A 23,677-nucleotide genomic window follows, 5' to 3' on the forward strand; every position below is an offset into this window, starting at 1 on the left:
GTAGCTTTAATGTCTTGTCCTTCGGATATATCCCACATTCAATTAATTGATGTGGGTTTATTATTCCCCGTGTGTGCAGTAGTACTACTGGTACTTTAACAAAAGTAGATAGCAAGCAAGATTTTATTTATCAGCCGAACCGGATACAAGATCATATATGTTATGGACGTTAATACGTATAGGTACCGTTGTTGGTGTGTGTGAGTATGAGAGAGAGAGAGAGAGAGAGAGAGAGAGAGAAAAAGAGGAGGATGGGGTACAATGCTAGATATTGAGGTGATAGAAGGGATGCAACGTTGAGTCAAATCTTAGGAAAAAAACAGCCATATTGTGTCAGTCATTTGAGGGAACTGGCTCTAAATCATTGAGATCAGAAACCCAATCGGCAATCGTTATTGCCGGCAATCGTTATTGCTATAGCGGGACCAACTAGCTAGCTTGGCCCTTCCCTGCACTGATCAGCTGGCCAATGCCTCACAAAATTCCACCCTTGGTATTTAAAGTTCCTCAGCATCGTAATGAAAACAAATGGCAAAGCTACAAAGTCTTCATTGTCATTCACGTGCATGTCACAGAGAGAGAGAGAGAGAGAGAGAGAGAGAGAGAGAGAGAGAGAGAGAGAGAGTCTGTGATGTAGAGAGAGAGTGATGTAGAGAGAGAGAGAGAGAGAGTTGAAAGAGATATGTACGTATATGTAAAAAAGTTGTATATACTATTGATGTATCCAATACAACAACACGCGTGAAAAAGGCCCCAAAGACCCTTTGTATATTTATAGGCCGAATTCCGGCCATTGTCGAAAACTCACAAAACCAAAAATCAAGGAAAAAGAATTTCCCACGTGTAAGCCAGCATTACGCGTGCCAGATCACTCAAAATAAAAATAAAAAATAAAAGAGAGTCCAGTTAATTAGGACAAGAAAAGGCAAATTCCCGCCAAAAAAAGCACACATCACACGTGTGGAGTACCACCCAACAATCTTACAGTAATATGGAGCCATCTTATTCTCTCCTCCCTTTTGCTATCCCCAAAGCAGTTTTCTACCGTCGTCAAACGGGAGAAATTATTTTATGCTTCCGGAGAATTGCTCGGCACGATCTTTGCTCCGGCTTCACACATCACGAGCCTCTGTGTAAAAAATTCTCCAGGTGCATTGATTAAGCACTCGTCAAATCGAGAGAACTTGAGGCAATGATGAGGCCTATTTGAAAAGCTTGACAATTCCATCCCCAATGAATTAAACAGCTCAGAAATTCAAAAGTCCAAAATTATCACTTATTTTCCGCCAACTTCCCCCTTTGATTTTTTCTCTGCCCTTTATTTTCTCCGCCCAACCATATGTTTTGGCCCCACCATCTCCTCTCTCTTCTACTCAATAATCTATGCTGCCATTGAATTTCAATCACCCCACTTCTATCACTCACACTCGATGACTCCACTATTAAAATCAATCCCCCCCTCTCTCTCTCTCTCTCTCTTCAGCTCACTTTCTCACACTGTCACACAAAAATAGATTAATTAAACTATGTACCAAATCCCCTTCCCTTGGGAATCTGCAAAGCCAGCAGCAATGAATGGCAATGCCCACCAATAAAAATAAACAAATCTCCAAACCCTCCCACAGAGATATACTATATCTATATATACTAATAATCTACAGGACTCCAGTCAAAAAATTTCATTTTTTTTTTCCTTTTCTCAAAACCCTCCAAAAAATATCGAGGATTCTCGACAACTTTTCTCTCCTCCCCCCCCCTTATTGTTTTTTCTCCACTTATTAATCAGAGCTTCCTTTGTCATCATCTACCCACAAGCTGTTATTTAGTAATTTCCTCCTTTTGTAAGGGGATGATGAAGACGAGGAGGACGAGTCGCCCGACCCGATCGTGGCCCGAGTCATCACTCGGAGCTGTGGCAAGATTCTTGGTCGCTTCCTTCCCCTGTTATTATTAACCACAGCAATTCCTTGCATTAACTGATAGCAGCTGAATATTTTCTCCTGCAAAAAATCAATAACTTTTGGCATATATAAATGGGACCAATATTGTTAAAGGGCACATACTCTGACTTGCCCACCGAAAAAAAACAAAAAACAAAAAAGACAAATATGGCCCCCCCAGTTTTAATCACAATTTACACTCCTTAATTACCTTGTTTAGTCCTTCACACCATGATTCAGCAAGTTCAGGATTAACAAGAGAGAAGCATGGAATATCATGAGATGCGCAGAGAATGGTTGCGGCAGCAATGCATGAGGGCCAGTACTCCAGAAAACTGGACTCTGTTCACATGATACATCATTCAGTTCAACTTCAACACAACATTTTGCTCATTTCATTCTCTGGATCTGTATTTGTTTAATTAATTAAGTTGTTTTCTATTAATTAGTATATACCTTGAATATTGGACAGGACAATTTGGGTTGCCCTTGAAATGAGAAACCCAGTGTAAGCTCCGGTAGAGTCCAGCTTGTAGGCGAAGTAGCTGATGAAACTGAAAGGCGTAACGGACCGAAGCCTCCAATCAAGAACACTGAGCACAACAAGTTCCATCCTCCGGACTGTTCTTGGTTCAAATACGTATTTTGCACCTTCCACCTGAATCTCCAAAAGAGAAGGAACCAGGAGTTCCTCCATCTTAGCAGCGAGCGATATGCAAGCAACAGCTAGGAGTTGCAATGGCCACCCACTGTTTTGCTGCATCACCAAACGGAGGAGAGGAGTTTAATTAGATATTACTCCTATAATTAATCGAAAAAAAATAAACTCAACTAATACTAGTACTACTTTTGCAGTAGTAACATAGTTCATAGCATACAGTAGTATTTGTATATGACTCTGTCGAATTTATCCAATTCGCATGCTTTGGAAATAATAGTAGTATCGAATAATTATTCCATGGTCTTGAAGCATATTTACGTGGTGTCCCAACACCTCCATTCACAGCACATTTTTGTGAAATTCATGTACTTAGTACATTTTTTTTGAACTGCATATACTTTTACTTTAGTATTGAAACCACAAAAATGTGTGGTGAGAAAAAGTGTTGAGATACTACGTGACAATACTCCAAGATTATTAAATAATTTTTCATATAGGTCCTGTTCAGTTTGGATTTTGAAGGAAATAGATAGAGAAAATTTATTAAAAATTATGCATAAAAATTTTGAGTACCCCAAACGAACAAGGTTATAGGATCGCTAGGCACACATTAGCTGGGTTAGATAGTGGTAGTACAATAGTACCACTAGTAATTCCTTATGTCCTTTTCGCAATGTTTAAAAAGTCAACAATTTTTAATTTCACGTTATGACAGATGTTAATCAGCAACATCAGTAACCGTACAGGGGTCTGTTAGACATTTGACTGTCCGCTTCCACAATCGAAGATTGTGGATTCGTTGAAACACTTTTAATGATGGAATTAAAAAATATATCTGAATCATTAATTACGAAAACAGACGGTTAGATTTCTCGTCATAGGGTCACTATAGGACCCCGTTTCCTAATTGTACAGATAAAAAATGCGTTATCAAAAATTAAATAAAATGTGAATGTTAACGATTGGTCATTGGTGAACACTCTAATTTGGAGTACTTGTTTTTAAATATGGAGTTGAAATTGTTTTACTTTCATTGTCACTACCGGTACACAATTTTCTCAAAAATATGTGGGCTTAAAATAAAAGGGAAGTGATTCAGTGATTGTTACACCATCCATTTTTCCCGTGCACTCTATCTGCATGTCTTCACTTTTTTGCTCATTTAACATAACTACCCTGCTTTCGAAAAACATGTTTAGTTGTACTGTTTACCAACAACTAGTGATTAATGAAAGGATAACCTTATCCTTTTCCCTAGGAAAAATACAAAAGAAAACAAGAGGTGGGTATTAAGAAAAAGTGTGAAAACCATTTTCTTGATTAAGAAAAGAAAAAGAATGTGAAGTTAATTAGAAAAATCAAAAAATCTTTTTCACGGAGGGCTCCGTGAACTGAAAATTATTAAGAAAACCTATTTTTTGACGGTCCAGATTGGAAACTAATTTAGAAAACGAATCTCAATCATTGATTTCGCGAATGGAAGACTGTGATTGTGATTGCATTCTCCCTAAGAAGAATAAGCTGATTTTACAACCTAATATTCCACTTCCTTCCTTTTAAGACTTGGGAAGTTAGGTGGGAATATTACCAAACAAAATTGAGGTCTGAAATGGGAAGTTAAAACATGATTTTTCTTTCTAATGTTGGATACTCCAGTTTGTGTGGGGGAGGGGACCATGTTGTGCAATTGATGACGGAGAGCTAATTACCGGCAAGCGGCGAGAATAGAGGAAGCGATCTAAGTAGTTGACGGCGAGATATGCCGTCAACGCCTGGAATCCAAAGTAGGCCTGAACCTGCAAAACACAAAAAAGGAAATACAACTAATTTTAGCTGTCGGTCGTTTGTCACCTTCACGTATCTTTAATTTAGCTCACTCGGACACGCCAAAATAATCTACGGATCGCCGTCGAATCTCCGATGAATCGCCGATCATCGGACATTCCTCAAGACTCCGTAGCCTAACATGCCCGCATGCTACAGTACGCCGCATCATGCATCTAGATTCCAGAATCCTAGATTGTTTTTATACTATGTCTATAGTACAGTACGCACACCAGGACAGGATACCATAAAATGCGCCACCGGGAGTCCATATCGGGGATCTCGGTACTAACAAAACAAAGGCAGTTTTGACATTATTCAACTGAATAAACACGAGTACGAAACTTGTTATCCGATCACGACGTGCGCGCAGGTTAGTTAACGAAGAGACGCAAAGAATACAATCTGATCTGAATCGGCGAGTTTTTATGATTATTACCTTGAGAATCCATGCGACGGATTCTTGGCGAGCGGATGCGTCTAGCGGCTGAGACTGAAACCTCTCGACGTAATCGATTCCCGGCACGAAGTTCCTCTCGCCTTCGATGAATCCGGCGATCGATTCCTCAGCATCGGCCTGGGATTCTACATCGGACGACGAGCATTCCGGGAGTTGGTCCCCGAAAAGGCTACCGGAATCCTCGCCGCAGAGCAGGTCGGAGAAGCAGTCGGAGTAGGAGACTGACATGGTCGGCGGGTGGTTCTCATAGTGCTCCCGTCATGTTTGTGAAGTCGTCGCCGGAAGGCTTGCGAATTGGCCGGAACTTCGTCGGAGATGGCGCCGGAATGAGTGTCGTGATGGTGAGAGAGGGAGGCTGTTATCTGGTTTCGGATTGAGGTTTCTCTCTGTTTCCTTGGATATAAATATGACACCACTGCATATGGCTGCGTATTGTACAGTATGTTTTTTCTTTTTCTTTTTTTTTTTTTTTTTTTGGAGTATTAGTATCCCGGAAAAAGCGAGAGGAGAAACGTAGATTTGATTTTCCCGGGAAATAGAATGGACCCGCTCCTCTAACAAGAAGCCCGTGTAGTTAATCACAATCGTTTATCTCGAAAATTAATAATTAAAATTTGTGGAAGAATTTTTATAGTGGACCCGTCTATAATCATGCGAACTGCTCTCTATAGCCCAAATATCAAATTAAATACTCCCGTAGTTCATTTGAGGAGAGAAATGTGTGAGATATTGAACTTTGTTAAGAGGTTTTTTGTCTTTATTTAAATTTGTTTCACATTTTATGGTTGTGTCCAATTTTTACAGATTATTGGTTTGACTCGGTGAGAGGAATCGGAAAGGTAAAAATTATGGTCGAAAACTAAATTAACAAATCAATAATTCAGAATAATTTGATGCGAAATTAACAAATACAAAAAAAAATAAAAAATTGAATAAAAAAATTAAGTCAATTGCCTTATTTAGTCAAAAGAAGCCCTAATTTATAAATCATACTATAAGACATTGAGTGCTTCCTGCAGGAGTTTATATTAATTGATTAGTAAGGTGGTCCTTATATATGAAAATTACCTCAACATGCATCTAAGGAAAAGTGATCCACATTGAGATTATATACTAAGTAGAAAGTTGAGGATGATCCAATTAAGAACAATAATTAAGGTTATTAAAAGCATTTTTTTTTCTTAAACTTGACGTATAGTCTTCTTTAATTAAATTAATTGGTGTTAGTAAAGATTTGTTAGGCTACCTTCCTTGTCAAAATGTGAACATTTTGACCACAGGAATCTAATAAATGTGTGCAACTTTAAAAAATCACTCTAATAGTTTTCCTGAATAGGGTTTTATTGGGTAATCTTTTGCAAACATTTCAAATGATTTTTTTTTTAATTATATGCAAATCAAGGATGTCAGTCTCATACCGTGCCGTCACTAAAACAGGATACATCGGTTGGTGACTGTTCCAGTTCTTACCGAGTGTACAAGTCCGTAACGATCTATTTCAGTCCTATTTTGAAAACTGATCAATCAGTGCAAAAAGAAAAAAGAAAAAAGAAAGAAAAAGAAATGACTCAATAAGATGAGCACGAAACGTTTAAATAAAACTTGGAGTCCATGTACACTTTGTACGTCCTTTCTCATAAAATTTGCCTTGTCCTTCAGAGATTATTCAATGCCCCAAGTCTTTTCTTACCACTCATCGATATGGGATCCATACACTTAATTTAGAGCTCCACAAAAAATGTGTGATTGAGAAGAGGACTGGGCAACACGTGACCTGGGGGCATTGAATAATTGTTCCTTAATTGTCCTCACGTCGATATCCATCATTCATGGTTCTGAAAATTTATTGATTACTAGAGGAATCTAAAAATTAATGGATTAATCCTCCGTCTCAACGAGAGGAATCTAAAAATTACAAAATTATGACGGAAAGCAAAAAAAAGTTTACTGAAGACGAAAAAAGTATCAAACGGTTATCTTATTTGTCTAAAATGCCGTCTTATTTGAATTATTTCAACATTGGTCCATATTTTTATACTTTTTTGATTCATCTTGTTGAGACGAACGACTAATCCCAAAAATGACGACGAATGACTAAACAAAAAGTTTAAAAAATCAGACGAAAATATATATTCTTCTTTTATTGACAGCCTAATATGCTAGTAGCTCTAATTTTCTGTGTTCAATAACCGGAGTGTGATGAAGTGTCCTTTCGATATTGTGGCTGTCATTCAATACGAAAATTATGCCACAAATCTTTGCAATTGTACCTTCAAATGACATGCCCCATAACTAAGGTAAAATATTTTTACTCTTAATTTAGCACCAATTTTTACCCCACAATTATTGTTCCAATACTTTTATTTTGTATTAGTACTATGGGTATGGAAAATTATGGTATGGTCTTGCTACATTTTTCAGTAATTTCCACTGACCTCCCCTAAGATTCTGACAATTACATTGCCTTACCTTACTCTTTTTTTTATAATTCAGGTATTCGGGTCAGCTTACTCACACCTCAAATAATCATGGGAGCTCAATCGCACCTCCCACTTGCGAATAGGCCAATTAAAGCCGAAGCAAAGCTCTGACGAGCTGATCACAAAAGAATTAATAGCACCCGAGATCTTAGGAGGCGCAAACCCCTTGACCACCAAGTCTTGACCATGGCCACCTAGGCCAACCCCTTGAGGTTATTGCCCAGCCTTACTTTACAAAGTATTGTTCAGATTCTCCTATTCTGTCAAGTATATAGACACTCAAGCCATTAGTTTTTACTGATGAATGACCAAAATGCCCTAAAAATACTAGGCAAACTAAACAGCCAAGTCCTTTTCCCCTTATAATTGGAGCTTTGATTATGGAGATAAATACAAACAAATCCTTTCTTCTAGAATCGTGCAATTTCTAGAACATTTTATGATTGAATTATTATTGTTTTATAAAAATAACTGTTGGCTCTTTATCTATCTTAAAATTTTTCATCTCTTATATGTAATTTGTCAAATGAAATGAAAATGTGTATTATTAACTGATCATCATATTCACATAAAAGAAGACAATATTATGACTTATATGTTGTTATTCAGTAATAGCGTACTCTTTAAGATAGAAGTCAATCTAATATCATTTAATTTCTTGAGTTTCCCCCAAAAAAAACCAGCCCAATCGAATATCTCTAATTGGTTGATCCTATCATTTAACGTTTTTTTCAAAATTTATCCAGAATTCAGAATCCTAAATTTTGAATGGTAAATGAGAATATTAGATTAAAGACTTATACTTTTCCGGTTGAACTGATTTCTATTATGACTACTAAAAATTATATTAAAATTAATAAACAATTCAAATTATTTGCGTACACTCCTTGTCGGTACCTATAGAATTATGGTTGGACTGCTAACATTAATATACTATTGGGAGGAGAGAGGATAGCAGTATAGAATCTTGTTATATATGGTGGTGACAAGTGTGTGACAAGAGAGAAGTTTAATAGTTGCCTTTAACATCCACATCTTCAAGACATCACAGTGAAATCCTAGATATGGTGTGCAAATTGAAGTAATCAATACCTTCTAACTTTTTGGTGGAGCAGGGGCATCATTTAACCTTTTGAAAGCTTGTGAAAGTTACAAATATTTGGTGAAATGAGTTTTGGAAATGACAAAATCTCTCTCTCTCTCTCTCTCTCTCTCTCTCTCTCTCTCTCTCTCTCTCAAATTGATTTACTTTTTTTATTGTGCTGATTTTGCAATCAGCGGTGAAATTATTTCATTCAGCTTTACAGGCTGATCATGACCACAATATTGTTTCATCCAATTTAATCCAAGTTTAGAGCTTATAACAATTGAAACAATTATGAGCTTGTAGTTGTCTAAAATGACTGGATGTGAAAATCATCTTATCTAATGTACTCTTCTCTATCCCTTGACTTAAATTAATATGAGAGACGATATACTGACTACCTCATTGCACTAGCATCATCCTTGTATCAATGGGAAAATCATCTTATCTAATGCCCGAGGTCAACCCAAGGAGTTGGCCTGGTGGACTTGGCCTGAGATTTACAGGAGTTTGAGATTTACAGGAGTTTGTTGATCCATTTTAAGGTTTCAAGTTTAATCTCATTTCCAACAATTTTTTGGGTCACCCCACCTAATGTGGAAGCATGGGAAGGGGCTATAAGAATTACTCCGAGGTGCGTGCAAGATAGCGCGGATACCCTCCTCCATTACCAAAAAAAAATGCCCTAGGTCACATAATCCTTCTGTACAACCTTCACTCCAATTCTCAATCATCACTCTATGCTCTAGCTCTCACGAACTGCAATAGTTTTGGATATCTTCGAATGACGCTTTTGCACTTGCTCTCGTGTTCTCGCTTACGCTCGTGCACGTGCATTGTGACTTATTAGGTAAGGCTCATGCCTAGCAATGAAACAACCTAATCTGTTCATCATCTTTTCTTCTCTTCTTTTTTTGAAAAGCTAGTAAAACCAATTGCGATGCTAACGTATACAAGTTACTTACGTATTCCTATCATTCTATAAGACCATAATGAAAACTTTTTTTTTTTGTTTATTCATTGAATTTTCTGCAAAAATACTTTATAAAATCATCAAGGTAGCCCATCCAAGGGGCCAGGACCAGAACCCTCTTTGGTGCCCTTCCAACCAACAAAACCCAAGTGAACAAGCAGTGAAGGGGCAGAGAGAAATGGCATCGGACAGAGCCACGATAGAGAAATGCCCCCCTCTTGTAGGGACAGTATTAGTATGGATCTCTCAATTGCTTTCTTCCCAAATATTATAAGACCAGTGACACCATTGTCATATCAATTTTTATACATCACAAGAATTTTGGGGAGAGGGAGAGAGAGAGAGAGATTGCATTCCAATACATTGCCCTGCCCTGAGGGGCGGGGTTTGCATTCTGTTTTTGCGCTATTCATTTTCGGTAATTCAGGGTGAATGTTCAAATTCAAACCAGCATAGAAAAGATGTGCCCCTCGACTAATCTCTGATAAACCACTTGTTGAAGATTATTCGAATTATACTTCAAGCTCATTCTAACCGACACACACAAAAGCGACCGGAGAGAAGCCGTCTCCTAATCTTACGTGTGTGTCCAGATTGGTATATCCACTTACATTAATGGGATAAAAATCTGCTACATGGTAGTCAAACATCCTACGAACACTGCATTGTTGCCCATTTCCTGAGGATGAGGAATAGGGATGTGTATGGACAGGTGGGATGATTCTTTTATTTTCAATTATCTCTGTTTTCTGCTCCTGCACAGGGTGACAAAGGCCCACGCCAAGACTTGTCACATTAGTTACCTAACCAAATACAGAGTGGAATATCATTTTCATCACTATTTCTCTCCCTTTTTTTGAGTAGTGTTATGTGTATGTACATACAATATGCATATGGATTTTGTGAGACCCATTTCGGGTTTCTCAAAAATGATTTGAATCATCCATTATTTTCAAAATATTTTTTTATTAAGCCCTGTAAAAAATCAGCTCAATCCGATATCGGTAAGGATTTTTTCTAAATTTGTAGGGACAAAACTAAACAGTTAAGTAGTTTCGCCCCTACAAATTCAGAAAAAAATCCTTACTGATATCGGGTTGAGCTACTTTTTTACAGGGCTCCATAAAAAAATGTTTTAAAAATAATGGGGGGTTTGAATCATCTTTGTGAGATCCGAGATGAGCTCCACAAAATTCATATGTACATCGTATGTATATTCCATATGTACTTATACCTTTACACGTGTTTTTTTTTCCCATTCTCTTTATTTCTGCATTTAGGCCTCGTATCATTTGCCTCTCACAAACAAGACTTTTCAGAGGATGGCTTACTGGCCTCCCATATTTCTTTGTACTTCATTTACAACTTTCCTTCCCCATTGGATTGACAAAAGCTAACATGGAAATATGATTAGGACACGAACCTGTCTACTCACACAGACAAAAGTGTACAGATTGTGCATAAATTTTTTTATGAGGTCCACCACGGGTCTCATACAAATGATCCGAGTCGTTCATTAAATGTAAAACACTTTTTCAAGGGTCCTTGTGGAAAATTAGCTCAATCTGATACCTATAAGTTCTCAACCCAATCATCTAACTTTTCATTAAGATTTCAAGAAAATGAAAAGTTAAATAATTGGATCTAACACCTATAAGTATCGTATTAAGATGATTTTTCACGGAGACCCTTGAAAAAGTGTTTTACATTCAATGAACGTCTTGAATCATTTGTGTGGGACCCGTGGTGGGCCCCACAAAAAAATATGTGCACAATCTGTGCATATAATGTTTGTGTGGACAGATTTTCTGTTAGGACACCCTTATAATGAACACAAGATCAAGCTAGTCTTGTTTTGAGACCTTTGGATTCTGGCATCAGTTCCCATCAAGACTTAAATTCTGCCAATAAACCTATAATTAGGGTCCCCAGTAAACCCTTTAAGGACTTTGGTCGGTGGATTAGATTAGGACAGGTTCGTCTTTACGAAGATCAAGCCTTGAAGCCAATATTGGTAGGTGATGAGAGGAAGTCCTGTGGGGAATAGCGGTTGGGCCTCACCGAGGCTGTTTCAAATGGGTTTGGTAAATGGAGCACTCGTGATGAAGCAATCACGGAATATCAGTTTCAATCCATTCGAAACAATACGTGGGCATTGGATTCGAGCAGGGAAAAAAATATATATATATCCTATTTAAAAAAACTTACTAAAAGAAGGGTAATGTTGAAATGTTGAATTTTCAAATTTTCAAATTTCAGGATGGAACTTAACGATTCAAACCAATTAGGATGGGGACTTAAATATCTATAAGACATAGGACGAGTATTTAATTTTTCTCAAAAAAAAAAAAAACCCCGATAAAGATGACATCATTGATTTTGATCGAATTGCCTATTATTAGCGAGGCATGATGCGACGTCATGGCCTGTATTCCCTGGGCTTCAATTATGAGGGTTGTGACTTCTTGTTTTGGGATTGTAAAGGAAGGCCGTTGAGACCAATGGTGGAAGGCCCATTAATAATCGAGAAAAAAATATGAGGGAAAATGATGGCTAATGACGTGTTTGATAATTAATACTCGTCAATAATATTTTTAGTATTAATAAATATTTTCAACATGTCGTTAGTGGGTATTAATTGTCAAAACACGTTCTGGGCCGTAATTTTTCCAAAATATTAAGGGTGAGCATGATTCGGATTGGTTCAGTTTCATAGTAAGGGCTTGTTTGATAACTTAAATTCAGCATTTAAAATTGAATCAATTAAGTAATATGTGATTCACTAGGTTTAATAGTGACATTATGCATTGCTCAACAAATTAAGTGCTACTTAAAATGTAGGTTAAAAAGTTGAAAAAAAATAAGTAGTTTTGAGCTACTTAATTCTGACTAAATTATTGTATACTTGCATTTGATCATCATACCATCACCACCACCACTTCGCCACCATCACCACCACCACTCCCCTATCACTCCATCACCACCACCATTACCACACTGCAGCCACCACTACCACGCCGCCGCCGCTGCCACCACCACAATGCCACCATTGCACAACTATCACTCCACCGACACCACTCACTGTCACTATTACACCATCACGCCACCGCAAGAAACCACCACTCACTGTCACCATTATATCACTATCATTCCACCACCACCATTACACCACTATTGCCAGCACTCCAACACCATCACCACCACTACTGCCTCCGCCACTCCATCACCACCAACACACCACCACAATCATCATTCCACAATTATTATAAGTACATTTTGACAATTAGTAAATTAAGAGAGAATCAAAACTAAAATTAATTTATCGATTTTTAATTTAGTACTTAATATATTTACCAAATAGCTTTTCAGCTTAAAAAATTCAGCATTCAGCTTTCAGTACTTAATTTTTCAGCATTCAGTTTCAGTTTTCAGTTTTATCAAACAGGCCAATACCTACGGATTATGAATTTAAAGAACCAAACCAACCCACAAAAAGCATAGAACCAAACTAATTCAAACCATTAAAATACGATTCGGTTTCGATTTTAAACCATGGTTTGCATGTATAGAAATTTAGGGTAATTAGAGCATCCGCAATGGTAATAATCAAAACCAATAACCAAAAGGTGCCACGTCAGCATTTGATTATACATTTAGTCCATAATTAAACTTAACAACCTCTACCTTCATATTGGTTATTTTTGCAACTCTAACCAAAAAAAAAAATCCCACAATACACAATGCATATTTATCCAATCGCAAACAAATTTCAATCACGTACCCGACCACACTAAATTATTCGTCTCGATAAGATGATTCCAATGTTGGATGTTTTTGAGTTATTGAGTTTGGTTATTGGTAAAAGTTGTTAAGTTTGGTTATGAAATGGGTGGAATTTAGTTATTTGCTAAAAGACTTGTAACTTTACTTATTACAATGTAAGATTTTTTTTTAGTATTGTTGTTAAATTTGTTTATTCACACACATTTGCTTATTACAATGGGGATGCTCTTAGTCTTGGTAGTGAATGAATTATAGGAATAAGAATGGGAATTGATTTTCATCTATAGAAATTTAGGAATTGAGCCGTGGAAGTTAACTGATCTGGTAATGCTTTTTGTGTATAATAAATTAATAATCATAGAAAATTAGGATTGAGTTTGATATAGAAGTTTAGTCTAAATTATCTTGGTAGGAAAGAAAAAATAAATATTGCGGTGGATTTAATAGAATCAATAAAATTAGGAAAGTTGTTAATTAAGGCTCTCATATTTATTTGGTGAATCATAATTAAATTATACATATATGTATTATACGGTTCAGATCGGTTTGAAACCATAACCGTGAACGTGTATCCACAAACAAAACCATATAACTCAATTTTTAATTTTTTTAAACCATAACCAAACTATACTACTAAAAAATCAAACCAAATCTTTTGATTTGAATTGGTTTGGACTAAATTCGCAATTTAACAAATTTTTTGTTCACTCCTAAAAAATACTAGCGGATTGTTGGATATTTTGTTATGCTACTAGGAGCAAAGACCAATCACAAACACAAACAATCACACATAAACACATAGACTTGCGTACGGGTGGGCATGGTGTTGTAACCTGCCATTTTTTTTTTGGTAATCGTAACCTGTTATTTTTGTGCCGTGTTATATTGGGTTTCGTGTCATTTTGGTTTTGTGTCAAAACATCTATTTAACTTAAATGGTATATATGTATATATCAACACAAACTCGACCTTGATAATATTGTGCCGTATTCGGAATGATATTATTAAGACTCTTAGTTGGCTTTTTTTAATATGTACGTACATAAAAAATAGGGAAATGATAATGCCAAAACTCAAGTGTAAAAAATGCTTGTACCATGTGCAATATACAAGACTTTTATGCATTTGAGTTTTGACACCAATAAAAACAGCTTTGGCATGATCATTATCCAAAAAATATTTCACCAAGCAAAGTTACGCATGAACAACTTGTTTAACCCAATAGAAAAAAAATGAGCACATTTCCATACTATCATAGTCACAGAAATTATAAAATTAACAAAAAACAAAACCCCACACCAAGTAAATGATGACATTCAAAAAAGGACTTTGAGTTGGTGTTGTGTACCTCTGAACTGTCTGATCGTGCATCCGACGGCTTGGATCACATTTCAGCAACCAACGATCAAGAATCGTTCATTGTCGAGATGAGATTCAAGCCGTCGAATGCACGATCTGACAGCTCAGAGGTGCGCAGCACACCATTGCACAGCACCATTCCCCAATTATTCAGAAAATTACGATCCAAACCTAAATTTTTTAATAAAGACAAAAAAATTAGCTTATTTTTGTCTTTATTCAGAAAATTTAGGTTTCGATCGTAATTTTTTTATTTTTTAGATTTCTCTCATTATGAAGAAACAATAAGCCATAAAAAATTAACGAAAAACTAACAAATACAAATATATTTTTTAAATAAAGATTAAAAAATAAGCTATTTTGCTGAGTGCAATTTTATTTACCCTCTTTTAAGGAGGGTGAATATTACCCTTCCGGCTAGTGTAACATCTTCTCTCTTCTCTCTTCTTTATCTTTCTAAACTTTTACCAGAGAAACCCTAGCCGCCGTTGTCTGTTGATGCCGATTTCTATCCGGATGTTGGGTCTGATTTTTGTCCCGGTGGGTCTTCCCGGATGGTTTTGTTTCGATCTGATTTTCCCAGATTGAGTGACTAATTTCCACAGATTTAATGTTATCTTTGATTCGGAGCTCCATCCCGAGACAGTGGTGTCTGGGTACTAGCTTCACGTTTGCCAGCCATGTTGATGGTGTGAAGAATTGAGCGTTTGGCTCTTACATAAGTGCTAGACACTAGTTTCGTCTCTTAGTCTTTTCATGTATTGTGTCTCTGTTTCTTTGTATTTTGGTGGAAATCTGTACATGTCGTATGTCTTGTTCTGTATGCGGAGTTCAGCTGTAGATGACGTATAGCTTGATTAATGAATTTGCTTCTTCCGTTGAAACAAAAAAAGCTACCCTCCCTCTTATTAATTGAAATGGTATAGGTCTCATATGTGCAATACACTTTTTGATAAACATAACATCATTTTTTGCGGTGAGATTCATTTGGTTTGTTATGCGAAACAACCCGTTAGTTAATTCTTTATTTTACTCCTAAGTAATTTCTTTTCTTATAAAAATCCACCTCTTATACCCATTTTTTGGGAAAATAACGGCTAAGTACGTGTTTTGATAATTAATATCCGCAAAGGACATTTTGTTCATTAACAAATGTTCTTAGCATATTCTTAAAATATACTCCCTCCGTCCCTTTTTAAATGTCCTACTTCGTAACTCCAACTTATTAAAAAAACATCATCATTATATCTTTCACATCAACTTTTTCCTCCACTTTCCCTACTTACTCATCATCATTACACTTTTTACTCACTAACTTTTCAAAATGAAATCTACTTTTAGGGACAAAATAGACAATGTACCAACTTTTACCTACTAACTTTACCAAATGGACACTTATTAAGGGACAGCCCAAAATGAAATACTGAACTATAAAAAGGGAACGAAGAGAGTATTAATTATCAAAACACGTCCTGAACCGTTATTTTCCCCCATTTTTTCATTATTTCTGAAGATCTTATCCGCCTGCAGAAGGAGCGGGGCAAAACGTCCCCTGGGCCTGGGGTAACCTAGTATTTGGCTAGGAGCGGGGCTTGGCTCATTTAATAACTGAGCCAAGTTTAAACTCGAGTTTTTGGACCGTTAATTAAACGAGCTGAGTTCAACACTTAAAAGCTCAGCTTGTTAAAGTTCAACTCATTTTATAGACTTGACTCGTTTAATGAGGTTCATCTAAACTAGCCAAATTCGGCTCGTTAAAGGCTCCGCTCGTTTACAATCAAGCCGAACTCAAGTTTTAAACTCGTTTAGTAAATAACGAGCTCAAACATCATACATAAAAGCTCGACTAGACTCATTTGAATAAAAAATTGGCAGCATAATTGTCTTTCCCGTATTTTCATTTTCCAGTCAATCGAAGATCTGTGAAGATAAGGAGTAAGTAGTGTCCTAGTGGGCAGAGTACCAGAGGGTAGAGCCGACTTGTCCGCCGACGATGCTCAGCCTAGGAGGATCTCCACCGCCGCCGCCGCCGTCACTGTCCAACACCACCCCTCACGAAACCCTCTCTCAATCTCTTCCTTTCCCAACCAAAACCCACCAAACCCATCTCTCTTTTCTCTCAAACGGACTCACCCATCACGCTTTTCGCCCCATCCTTTCAACCCTTAGAACGAATTTTTGTGTTTCTTCCTTAAAGAGCCGAAGAAAAGGCGGCCATACTCGTTCGGCAATAAACAGTTCCGACGGCGAAGAAGAAGAAGTTGAGGATGAAATTGAAGAAGAAGAAGAGGATGAGAATGAAGAAGAAGATGAATTTATTCCTTTGAGGAGTATGAAGGAGTGGTATGCGAATAAGCCGCGTGGGTTTGGTGAAGGTAAGGTGTATGACACTTCGCTTGAAGAAAAACTGGCTGCGGAGATTGAGAGGAGTAGGAGGGCTCAGCTTGCCAATATCAATAAGCTCAAGAGCAGCTCTGGGTCTACCTCCAAATCCAGCGAAGGAGTTCTTCTCAAACAGAAGGGTAAGGGTTTTTGATTTGGTTCAATTTCAGTCTCCTTCCATATGCTTTTTGTTTATGTTGAATAAGTCTTTGTTTTCTTTCTGGACTGTTACAATCAAGAAGTTCTAGCTTTCTTGTTGCATTGTCATAGTTGAGGTTTTTTTTTTCCGGTACTTACATAGTTGATGTTTGCCAAGGTTCAAGTGGTTCAATTTGTCACTTGCCAGAGTAACGGAAATGATGTTCTTGGTCTAGTGTATAGCAATTTAATGAATCTTCATACTCCAACTTAAGTTTAATTAAAGTACATAAAATCTAACCAAATCCCTTTCCTCATCTGGTGATGAGTTTTACCCAAATAAAATAAGAGAAACTCTTCTTTACTACATTTTTCAAACCTACTTGATATTTCCAAATTTTTAATTCTTCAAATTCACCAAGCTTCTGCTTAAACCTGGGTTTGCATTGGAATACTTGATTTTGGGTAAGGGATTGGTGATGACCTTGTTTGATTGGTAGGGCTTATATTAAGGAGAAATACATAACTTTATAGGCTGAGTGATCAACCGGATTAATAGGCAGTAGATTAGTGGGTATCATATCCCTAAAGTTTGGTATAGCATATGTTTTGTAAGACTGATTGTTCGACGTATATCTAGTTCCTCTACCAATTTTTTGCTATAAACCAAGAATATCATGTCTAATCCATCCAATCCATGAGCCCTAGAGGACACAGGGACACCCAAGGGCTTAGGGTACATCCCCAAGAAACTCAAGTTTGGGTCTTTCTCACTTATGAAGAAAATTAAGATAATAAGTTCGTATGTTACTCCTTGCAAAGTTGAGTCTGATTTGGTAGCATCATGCTGGAGTTTTGCAGCTCCTGAAGATGTTCCCAGTGGAATTCGTGTACGTTTGGTCAATCTTCCTAAGAAAAAGAACGTCCACAGGGATCTGCAGCTGGCTTTCAAAGGAGTTCCTGGGATTGTTGATGTAATTCCTGCTGTTTCTGGAAACAAGAAGACAAGGGATCCCATATGCAAGGGCTACGCCTTCGTTGATTTGAAGACCGAGGAGGATGCAAACAGGTTAATATTTGAAGAACTCAGCTAATTAAATTTCACAAAATGCAATTAATCAACTAAGTTGTGCCATACTCTCATGCTTAGTCACATAATCCTCAGAAAAGACCTCCGCTCACTCTCTCAATCCTTGCTCTACGCTTTCGCTCTCAATTTCCACTCTCGCGAATTTTAATACTTTATGTTGTTCTTGAGAGTTGAGAGATGCTTTCACGCCTGCGCGACTAACCTGTCATGTGCATTTATGCGCTCACACGCATGAATGCTTGCCTCAAGATTGAACCTTTTTTTGTTTCTATTTTCAAATTTGTAGTAACACTCTTCAAAAAACTGCTATCCAAAAGTGTTCCCATATCATATTCATCTCTGGAACAGTAATGATTTTCTTGAATCTGAACACAATGTCGTAATGGTTTCTTATAAATATAAATAAAAAAAAATCGTCGAAAAAACATGTTTTCAAACACCGTCATCCCGGCACTGGATAGTATTCTGCAAAATCAGTTATGGAGATAGTAGCTAACACTGCTATGCTAGTGTTGCATCATTGCATGCTCATCCGGGTTCTTGTCAGCTAAAATGTATTTAGGCTCAGCAGACTGCTTTACTTGACAGGTTTGTAAAGTCATTTTCAAGACAAAGTATTACCTTCGGTAAGATTCAGAAGCAGGTAAGATGTGAGATAATGAATCCAAAATCTCCAAGCTCGGGGCTCAAACTCTCGCCAGATGTAAATGACCGTGCTCCTCATGTGGCAATACCAATAACAGTTGGTAAGATTGAGAAGCGGGAAAAAAGTGAGATAATGAATACCAAATCTCCAAGCTCAGTGCTCAAACTCCCGTCAGATGTAAATTATCGTGCTCCTCATTTGGCAATATCCAGTTTGGGAGAAAGCCCAGTTGCTAAATTTGACAGAATAAATGATGTTTTCTCAGACTCGTGTGAGCTAATTGGCCCCGATGATTCTGAGGATGAAGAAGATGAACATGTACCAGCACAATGGGAAGAAGTTAGGGAAAATCTGGAATCTCTCAGTTTATCAAAGCACAGTGATGGAGATAGTTTGGGAACAAGAACCGAGACTGTTGCTGTTTCAATGCCCTCAAAGCACAAAGAAAAAACCCTGGAAAATGGGAAGAAGTTGAAAGCTAAAAGAAAAAGATCTAATGTTCCAAAATTCAAGCTTCCAGGATCTACAAATAGGTAGGCTTTGTGTCGATTGCATGCAGTTTGTTCATGATTTTGCCACTTTTTTTTTTTCTCGCTTTTGTCCCGTAATGATCTGTTTATCCGCATTGTAATATCGTGATGCAGGTTAAGAGTCAAGGAGAAGGCTGTGCTGACTGGTGTGTTCTCCAAATATGCAGCTCTAGCTGCTTCAGCTTCGAAGGGAAAACCTTAGTTATTGCTAAAACGAGGATGGCCGTGTGGATCAAGGGGGGATGTCAGAGATTATGCAGTGGAGGATTTCAAGTGGAATTTGGAAGCGGTTCGAAAACTGAAGATCTGATCCTGGTTTTAGTTGCTTTTTGTTTTCATTCAATGCTTTGTTGGATGGTTCTTTCTTCTTGTGCTTGCATATGATTAGATTTCAATATAGGTGCCAACCTCGTTTGGGATTTACGTTGTAAACTATGGTCCGGGTTTGCAACATAGACAAAAACAAAATCTGCCATTTCAAGTATGGTTTGAATGTAACAATCATCTTAGTTTCCTTCAAACTTCTTCTTCTTCTTCTTCTTTTTTAAAGTGAATTTTTCCTCCGTTTGATTCATTTCATTTCAATTGACTTGGCCGATATGACAAGCTAAGGAATAATGTGGAAGACATGGACTCTAAGCATGGAGGGTTTCTCGGATGATTTTGCCCCTCCTTCTCCCTCTTTAATTAACTTAGTTAAAGAAATTTAACAGTGGTTTGTTAATTGGCTTAAGTGAACCAAAGAAAGTTTAGAGATGAAGTAAGTTGGAATTTTAGGGGATAAAAATAAATGGGCTGTCATACTAACCTCACTACAGGTATTGACCACTTATGTATCGATGGGGTACCGATGTGTGTGGGCTCACTTGTGGGTCTCACACGGGTAATTCGGACTGTCATACTAACCCCACTACTGGTACTGACCACTTCAGTACCGATGGGGTATCGATGGCGTGTGGGGCTCACACGGGTAATCCAGACCGCTCATTACTTTTAAAAAATTTTTTCAAGTAGTCTTGCAAAAAAATAGTTCAGCTTGGATACCGATAAATAGTTGATCCAAATTTTCAACTTTTCATTTAGAGTTTAGGATCTTGAATTCTGAATCAAAACTTAAAAATTAAATCGAGCATTTACACGTACCCAATTGATCTGATTTTTTCATAAAACTACTCGAATAATTATTTAAAATTAAGGGAAATTTTCAGTTTGATCCCTAATGATTTGAGCCGGGTGTGGATACCCCTTCCCCTTTTGAATATTAACACATAACACCTCCTGGTTTGTGGATGGACCAATATGCACTGTTATATTTTCCATCCAATTTGACCGAAAGGTGTGGTTCACTCGGCTGTGTTGAGAGTGAATTTAAGTCCAACAACAATTGTGAAACAAAATACCCTAATCTATCAACAAAATTACACAAGTGCCATCCTTCTTCTTCTCCACCTCTTTCCCACATCAGTACACCTGCGCTATGCCTCCATCATCATCTCTCTCTCTCTCTCTCTCTCTCTCTCTCTCTCTCTCTCATGTTCTTTGAATCATACCCGTATACAAATATATGAATATTCATCGCCGACGTTGGCCACGACTACTATTGCCGGTCGTTCACTCACTCTTCTCTCTGCAACTCTCTCTCTCTCTCTCTGATTAGCCAAAAAAAAGAGAGAATGTCGGGGGGACGATTTGGCATTCTCTCTCTTTCTCTCATCCTCAGAAGTCTCTTATTTGGTTCGACCAATCGATTTACCCAATCTATTTTTGGTTTTGGTAATTTATTTTTGGCGAAAATTGAAGACCCAAGTATTAATCCAGCCAACAATTCGGCTTCCCACTTCGTAACTCTCTCTCTCTCTCTCTCTCTCTCTCTCTCCATATATATACACATGTATATGCATGTATACAGATATATGTTTGGTCATATTTTTAAAAAATCAAACCAATACACATCTTTAGATTTGATTTCCGATTAGGGTTCTGCAACAATTTCCCATGGCATTCAAATGGCTGTCTATGGGTGTGTTTCTATGGTTTGATTTTGGGGCATTCGACTGGGTTTGTTTTTTGTTTTATTAGGTGGAAAAGAGATTATATTCAACTGGGTTTGTTGATGGATGTTTATTTGTTTTCATGACATCCAATTAAAGTTTTATCCTTGTGCTGTGTATGGTTGCGTTCGTGTTTTTTTGTTCCCATTACCTCTGTGTATATATATGTATATATGTGAGAAATCGAGAAAGGGGTGAGAAACACAGGAACAAAGGAAAAAAGAGATGGGGAAGAAGAAAGAGGCCAAAAAAGGGCACTATCGTCATATTTCATTTTCTGTCAAATCGGATGGAAAAAATGACCGTGCACTTTGCCCATCGGCCACGTTAATCGATGTTTGATGATAGTGATTATCTCAAAATGATGCAGAATCTTGTGTCGAGGGATAGAAAAACCAAGTCCTAGATGGTAAGGAATTACTTGAACTTACCATAGTATGAATGCTTATGCGTGGGCCATGCTAGGAATGCTGAGGTTCTATGTTCTATTTTATCTTTTTGGTATTTCTCTTTCTAAATTGTATTGTTTCCCTCTGGGATATTCTAAACTATCATCTGAGTACCAATTGCCTTTTGGGTTACTTGAAGCAAGTTTCTGTTTCTTGAAACCATGTTAGGTGTTACAACTGGGAAATACTCGTACTGTCCCTCGATCATCTTCGTGTGTAGTATGTTTGTTTCACTTGTTTTTTTCCCCCTTTAGCATCCTAGTATTCATGCAAAGATTAATCAATCAGATCGCTAGCAGCACCGCAGTCTTGTTTGATCGTGAAAGTATGAAGATTCAGCAACATTTTTAGAGCTGGTAAATACAGGTAAGTAGTGATGTACATATAACCGTGCATAAACATGCAAGAATATGTCACATAATAACAGAAGCCAGAGCAGAGTATCACAGGTTTTAAGATGTGCTATACAGTTGAAATTGACTTTAGAAGTGGAACTTCGAAAGGATCTAGGTTTGTTGGATATTGAGAGAAAATCATGCCCTTGACAAAGCTCAACGGAGAAAACGGATTGATGCAGCCAAACCCAATTAATTGGGACTTAAGGCTCGATTTGGTTTGTAAATTGACAAAATCAGACTTCAGCCAACTCAAATTGACACATTATCAATCCGGAATATAGTTCTTCATCTTCCTAAATCAATTTTATTTCGTTACTTATAAACTTGATGTGGTTTGTGTGAATTTGCAAGAGGAACAAAAACATATACTCTACTATTCTCACTTCCTATTGTGTGTAAAGGGAGACTTTCATGTTGAATGTATATGATGGCAAGAAAGTCAAAAATTGCCACCCACCACGCAAATCAGTCATCTATAATTACAGCATTCATTGCAACGACTTGTGAATCACAAAGACAAAGAAAAGGCAACACAAGAAGATCTAGCATACCATGACTGTGAGAATGCCGTCTTTATGTCAAGCTAATGGTTGTCTTTTAGAGTATTGGTTCCGTTTGTTTCGGCAAAAAATGTTTTGTATTTTCTGGTAATTGATCTGTTGAAAAATGAAAGTGAACAAACAATGTTTTGCTCGGTTGACAGAAAATCAACCAGCAGGTAAATTTTTACCCTACCTTTGATTTAAGGAACCTTTGGATTTTTATTTCATGTTACGCATGAATCTGGTACTTCTGTACTCTCCTTGCCAGATCGGAGAAGGGAGCTTGAGAAGCATGGGGTGAAGAAGGTGATAGTACTGTTGCTATTATCATCAGTTCAAGAAATTAATTGCCTTCCACATAGACTTGTAAGCTAAAAGGGCTTTGCACATCTCATCAAACGAAGACACTTGCTTAGGAAAACGGGAAGAAGTTGAAAGCTAAAAGAAAAAGAACTAATGTTCCAAAATTCAAGCTTCCAGGACCTACAAATATGTAGGCTTTGTGTCGATTGCATGCAGTTTGTTCATGATTTTGCCACTTTTTTCTCTCTTTTGTCCCGTAATGATCTGTTTATCCACATTGTAATATCATGATGCAGGTTAAGAGTCAAGGAGAAGGCTGTGGTGACGGGTGTGCTCTCCAAATATGCAGCTCAAGCTGCTTCAGCTTCAAAGGGAAAACCTTAGTGTAGTTTGGTGTCGTTGGAGATTGCTATCTATGATTACTACCATTAGCAAACTCACTTTGTATACCAAATATATGGCCCTGGTGGATGAATTGTCAATTGCATTTTCTGTTTTCTCCAATTTTTTGTCTGCTGTGACCCGTTTTCTCCAATTTGTTAGTAATTATGGATTTTATGGTGGTATTAGGAGTAACTAAAGTT

The 23,677-nt window shown here is 37.3% G+C and overlaps 2 protein-coding genes and 1 long non-coding RNA gene across 3 annotated transcripts; 2 read left to right on the top strand and 1 right to left on the bottom strand.

The window, feature by feature from the left end:
• Positions 1-691: 691 nt before the first annotated feature.
• LOC131310100 (cyclin-D1-1) lies at positions 692-5,299 on the bottom strand. The gene is made up of 5 exons (XM_058336911.1): positions 4,865-5,299; positions 4,311-4,397; positions 2,397-2,697; positions 2,152-2,282; positions 692-2,000 (listed from the first exon to the last, which is right to left on the bottom strand). Exons 1-5 carry the CDS (start codon positions 5,111-5,113, stop codon positions 1,779-1,781), a joined length of 990 nt encoding a protein of 329 aa, XP_058192894.1. The 5' UTR covers positions 5,114-5,299; the 3' UTR covers positions 692-1,778.
• An 11,137-nt stretch (positions 5,300-16,436) lies between these two features.
• LOC131310101 (uncharacterized) lies at positions 16,437-19,871 on the top strand. Its single transcript, XM_058336912.1, has 4 exons — positions 16,437-17,086; positions 17,946-18,153; positions 18,763-19,353; positions 19,465-19,871. Exons 1-4 carry the CDS (start codon positions 16,558-16,560, stop codon positions 19,550-19,552), a joined length of 1,416 nt encoding a protein of 471 aa, XP_058192895.1. The 5' UTR covers positions 16,437-16,557; the 3' UTR covers positions 19,553-19,871.
• A 959-nt stretch (positions 19,872-20,830) lies between these two features.
• On the top strand, positions 20,831-23,594 carry LOC131310104 (uncharacterized). Its single transcript, XR_009195122.1, has 2 exons — positions 20,831-23,283; positions 23,390-23,594. It is a non-coding gene; the product is annotated as an uncharacterized LOC131310104 (long non-coding RNA).
• The last annotated feature ends 83 nt before the right edge of the window (positions 23,595-23,677 follow it).

This window comes from Rhododendron vialii, chromosome 12a (assembly GCF_030253575.1).
Source record: "Rhododendron vialii isolate Sample 1 chromosome 12a, ASM3025357v1".
Classification (NCBI taxonomy): Eukaryota; Viridiplantae; Streptophyta; class Magnoliopsida; order Ericales; family Ericaceae; genus Rhododendron; species Rhododendron vialii.

Coding starts and splice junctions, on each gene's coding strand:
- LOC131310100 (XM_058336911.1), bottom strand. CDS start 5,113: ATGTCAGTCTCCTACTCCGACTGCTTCTCCGACCTGCTCTGCGGCGAG. Junction 2,698..4,310: donor TCTATTCTCGCCGCTTGCCG/GTAATTAGCTCT, acceptor TTGGTGATGCAG/CAAAACAGTGGGTGGCCATT. Junction 2,001..2,151: donor GGTGTGAAGGACTAAACAAG/GTAATTAAGGAG, acceptor GATTTTTTGCAG/GAGAAAATATTCAGCTGCTA.
- LOC131310101 (XM_058336912.1), top strand. CDS start 16,558: ATGCTCAGCCTAGGAGGATCTCCACCGCCGCCGCCGCCGTCACTGTCC. Junction 17,087..17,945: donor AGTTCTTCTCAAACAGAAGG/GTAAGGGTTTTT, acceptor GGAGTTTTGCAG/CTCCTGAAGATGTTCCCAGT. Junction 19,354..19,464: donor CTTCCAGGATCTACAAATAG/GTAGGCTTTGTG, acceptor ATCGTGATGCAG/GTTAAGAGTCAAGGAGAAGG.